Source organism: Silurus aristotelis (genome assembly GCF_946808225.1).
Source record: "Silurus aristotelis genome assembly, chromosome: 17".
NCBI classification, from domain to species: domain Eukaryota; kingdom Metazoa; phylum Chordata; class Actinopteri; order Siluriformes; family Siluridae; genus Silurus; species Silurus aristotelis.
Window position 1 is genome coordinate 8,294,451 of NC_139590.1, and position 4,455 is coordinate 8,298,905.

The following is a 4,455-nucleotide window of genomic DNA, read 5'->3' on the forward strand; positions in this document are numbered from 1 at the left end:
TCCCTTACATAAAGCTTCACCACTTGTCAATATTTAAATTTTATATTATATATTATTATATATTATTTATTTATATTTTGGATAAGGAGGTTGACTGTAGATTTTGGTTGATGTGACTCGTTCTTCAACATCATTCCAACGCTTTTTCATGTATCCAATTTGAGGTACATTATATGGACCTGACCATTAGAGCCTTTCAAATATCCCATTCCACATGTAATCCCTGTTTGCTCTAATAATAACCTCCACTCTCCTGGAAAGATGTTTCAATAGATTTTTAAGTGTGCTTGTGGAGATTTGTGCTCGTCCATAACCCTCCTACTTTGTAGTAACAGTTTGGGGAAGAACCACATATGACTGGAAAAGTCACGTGTGTGATACTTTTTATCTACTTAGTGAATATGTGCTTGAAAGATCCTGAAAAACCAATCAAGTTTATTAACTTATTATTATAACAGAGTAAATGTATTGGTAAAATTGAACTTATAGGGCCAGGTTTGCAAAAACTGAACTACAAGATGTCTTTTTAAATCGCGTCTACTATAGGTAATGTATGTTTATTTATGAATATCACTCCTCTGACTTCTTAATGTTCTCCTACAGACCCAAAATAGTCTCACTGTCACCATAAATTAATTTTGCTAACTTGTCAGAAATAATCAACGTGCTTTTTTTTTTTTTTGTTTTTTTTTACCTGTTGGGTGGTTTGGCTTGATTCTTGTGGTTGCATCTAGGTAACATCCTGCTGGTGAATGGCACAGCGTGTGGGGAGATAAAAATCACAGACTTTGGTTTGTCTAAGATCATGGACGACGACAACTACGGCGTAGACGGCATGGAGCTTACATCGCAAGGAGCTGGGACGTACTGGTATGCCTGCTTGTTTACTCGACAAATGAAACGGTTGTTCAGGCATAATTAATTAGAATTAATGTACGAAAGACAGTGTCTGTTACACGGCTTGTATCTAAACAGTAGCCTATCAAGAAAGTCATTGTTCACTGTCTTCCTCCTTCATTTCCCAACAATTTTGCTTCAGTTTTTCTTTTGGCATCGTCGTGCGTTTAAAAATCATCATCGGTGAAGCTTTTCTCCCGATGCCGTGCAGCTCAGAACACAGGTGAAGTGTATTTTCATGCCCGGATGTTTTCAGCGTGACGAATGATTCACATTTCCTGTAGACAGTCTGAGTGAGCGGCAGGTCAAACATCAGAGGAACCTCATCCATATTTATGATGTGGTGCGGCCCGATTCAGTGGGAGCACATCTGATTTAAGAGCTTCATTGGTTCACCTGAACACGTTCTGCAATTTCATTGGTCTAATGTTATGGGGATCAGTTTTTTGTCTTGAAGCTTGTCAAACCGGGAAAAACGCAGGAAAAATCCCTAAATTAGCCGCTTCGTTGTTTAAGCCGCGGGGTTCAAAGCGTGGGGAAAAAGTAGCGGCTTATATTCTGGAAAATACGGTAGATCAGTATCAGTGATTTCTGGTTTTAGCACAAGCTATTCTATAGTTAGAATTTATTTATTTATTTTTATAAAATAAAAAAAAAATCATTTTCCTTTCTTCCTCTTGTAGGTACCTGCCCCCGGAATGCTTTGTGGTAGGGAAAGAGCCACCCAAAATCTCCAACAAAGTGGATGTGTGGTCGGTTGGAGTGATCTTCTACCAGTGCCTATATGGGAAAAAGGTAACACACATTCACATCTGTTGGGATCTTTTGACTAGATTTATTTCCTTTTTGATAAATATGCCTTTTTTTTTTTTTTGTGCAAAGCTTTTCCCCCCTATATATTTTTCCCTAATATGTCATGTATTTTTGTTTATTAAGGTTTTGCACTTGATATTTCAATAAGAACAAATTGCAGAAAACGCCGCCATACACACTTTTACTCTTGTGGTGGTGTCTCTTTTTCTTTTCTTTTCCCCATTTCATCCCTCTGTAGTTTACATGTGGTGGTAATATGCCCATTAACATTATCCAGGTGGCACTATGATTGAATATATATTTATTTATGAAATATTCAATTTGGTAACACATTTTTTTTCCTCATTGTCTGTTCCCTTCTATATTTTAGCCGTTTGGTCATAATCAGTCGCAGCAGGATATCCTACAGGAGAACACTATACTCAAAGCAACAGATGTGCAGTTCCCTCCCAAACCCGGAGTTTCACCTGAGGCTAAGGTACATCTCTTGTTCTCTCCTTTCCTTTTTTTTCCTTTAAACTCGTTAATGAATGACTTTATTTCTGAATAAAGACCGTGATGCAATAAAGCAAGTTTGTTTGTGAACGTCTACTGTTTCAGGCATTCATTCGTCGGTGTTTGGTGTACCGCAAGGAGGACCGTATTGATGTCCATCAGCTGGCCAGTGACTCCTTCCTGCTTCCTCACATCCGCAAATCCGTGGCCACCACAGGCAACTCCGGCACGGCCGTCGCCTCCACCTCTAGCTCATCCAATAGCAGCGCCTCAAACTGAGAGCCCCGCCCATTCATACACCGTCCGATTGGAGCAGAACGAGCCGGGCTTTGTATTTGCCGTATTCGGCTCTGCAGCGCCCTAAGGTGGAGGATCTGCCTCTAAGTATACAAAGAGAGAACGAGAGAGCAGTCAGAAAGGGGAAAGAGGGACTGATGGAACGCTGGAGCAGTGTTCATCCCTCGGTTACCCCTCTTTCTCTCCCCAGCATTGCATTGGGGAGAGGAGGGGTTTTTTATTTTATTTTTTTATTTTTTATTTTTTTGGGGGCATCCTTAATGTAAGAGAGAGAGAGAAAATTCTCAAGGCTGTGTCATGCTGAAAATAAAAATGGACTGAGTGGGGGACAGATTCACAAGTGGTTGGACAGAAAATGGACTATGTGCCCTATACCCCACACACACACACACAAACACAGACACACACACACACACACACACACACAGACATATTCTTTGACAGTTATCTTCAGTTATATTTGAAGGCAAATAGGTAAAGATGTAGGAAAACGTCCTCAGTCCTACAACAGTGTCTTCTGTGTAAGATATTGCAAATGAGTTACTTCTCTTTCCCAGTGTCCACTTTCTGCTCTACACCCTTCAACGAGGGAAGTTTTGTTAGTGAGCTTACATCAATGTCAGTTGCCCCAAATTCAAAACCGCCATCGTTCAAACCACCAACGAATGCTAAGTGTCTTACAGTTTGTTTGTTTTTCCCTTCTGAGAGAGAGAGAGAGAGAGAGAGAGAGAGAGAGAGAGAGAGAGAGAGAGAGAGAGAAAACCTTGTGTTAGTCAGTCTATTTCCACTCCCTACATTTCTGTGACCAAAGTGGAGCTCTGCCAGCAGGTGGTGCTGTTTAACTTGAGATTTATTTTCCCTAAGTATTATTTTAAAATGGTTTTAATGCTTTTTTTTATTTTATTTATTTTTTTTTTTTTTTAATATATAAATATATAGAAAAAAGCTATTGTTTTAGTTTTAGCCTTACTAACTGATGGTCCCAAGTATGTTATTTTTTCTGTTACAATTGGAAAAAATTAACACTTTTTTGGTTTTTAATCTGAGATGTAGTTTTATTTTTATTTTATTTTTTTACTTGATTGTTATGCACATACATACACATGCGCATACACTCAGACCCCCACACACATGCGCACACACACACACACACACACACACACACACACACATATTTATTTAGGTCTGTTTAAATAGCTGATTCCTTGTCCTGATTGTTTACTGTGTGGGAAAGAGGACTTTTTGGAGGGGGGGTAATTGAAGACAGGTACAGGGCGGAAATGGCAATGATCATTAAAAACTGTTGGTTAAAAAAAACTCTGCTCTTGTAAACTTGATTTATTTCTTTGCTTTTTATTTTTTTATTTTTAAATCATACTGGAACCTTTCAGTTATTCTTTTGTTTTGGAGCAGAAATCTGGAATCATCCTGCACAGAACAAAAAAGAAATGTTTAACATTGTGTGGTTGAGTAACTGCTACCACCCACTAGATATCAGAAGATAACATTTAATGTCAAATGTAAATCAGTTCTGGTATTCATTTACTGTATATCAGTTATAAACTGTTGTTTGCTTACAAGCCAGTGCTGCTGTTCTCCTCAACACCTAGGAACAATATAGTGTCTTTGCCTGTCCACTGAATAGCATGCTTTTGGAAGGTGGGAGGGAACTCTTATGGACTTGGGAGGGGGGAAAAAAAAAGGGAACAACAGTGTTTAGATCAGATGGGCTTGTGAATACACTTGCACTCATTTTGAGCAAAAAGTGAAAAGCTTGTCATTGGCTAACCGAAACAAAAAGCTTAAAATTACACTTTAAATGCACTTGTGTACAAAGCTGAAATTGCAGTCTGCACACAAAGCGTACGAATGCCGGGTACAGCAATGTACCTCCTGAATATTGGTACATTTTTGTATCTTCTTGTTTGCACCTCTAAAAGAACATTTACGCAC

At 38.8% G+C, this 4,455-nt stretch overlaps 1 protein-coding gene across 3 annotated transcripts in view; it reads left to right on the forward strand.

Moving 5' to 3' along the window:
• Positions 1-3,819, forward strand: part of tlk2 (tousled-like kinase 2) — a 29,784-nt gene extending 25,965 nt beyond the window's left edge. For all 3 annotated transcript variants that reach the window (XM_083567353.1, XM_083567351.1, XM_083567352.1), the window contains 4 exons: positions 735-870; positions 1,581-1,692; positions 2,081-2,188; positions 2,311-3,819. In XM_083567353.1, coding sequence (XP_083423479.1) covers positions 735-870; positions 1,581-1,692; positions 2,081-2,188; positions 2,311-2,484 — 530 coding nt within the window. In that variant the 3' untranslated portion in view covers positions 2,485-3,819. The remainder of the gene's footprint in view (positions 1-734; positions 871-1,580; positions 1,693-2,080; positions 2,189-2,310) is intronic.
• The last annotated feature ends 636 nt before the right edge of the window (positions 3,820-4,455 follow it).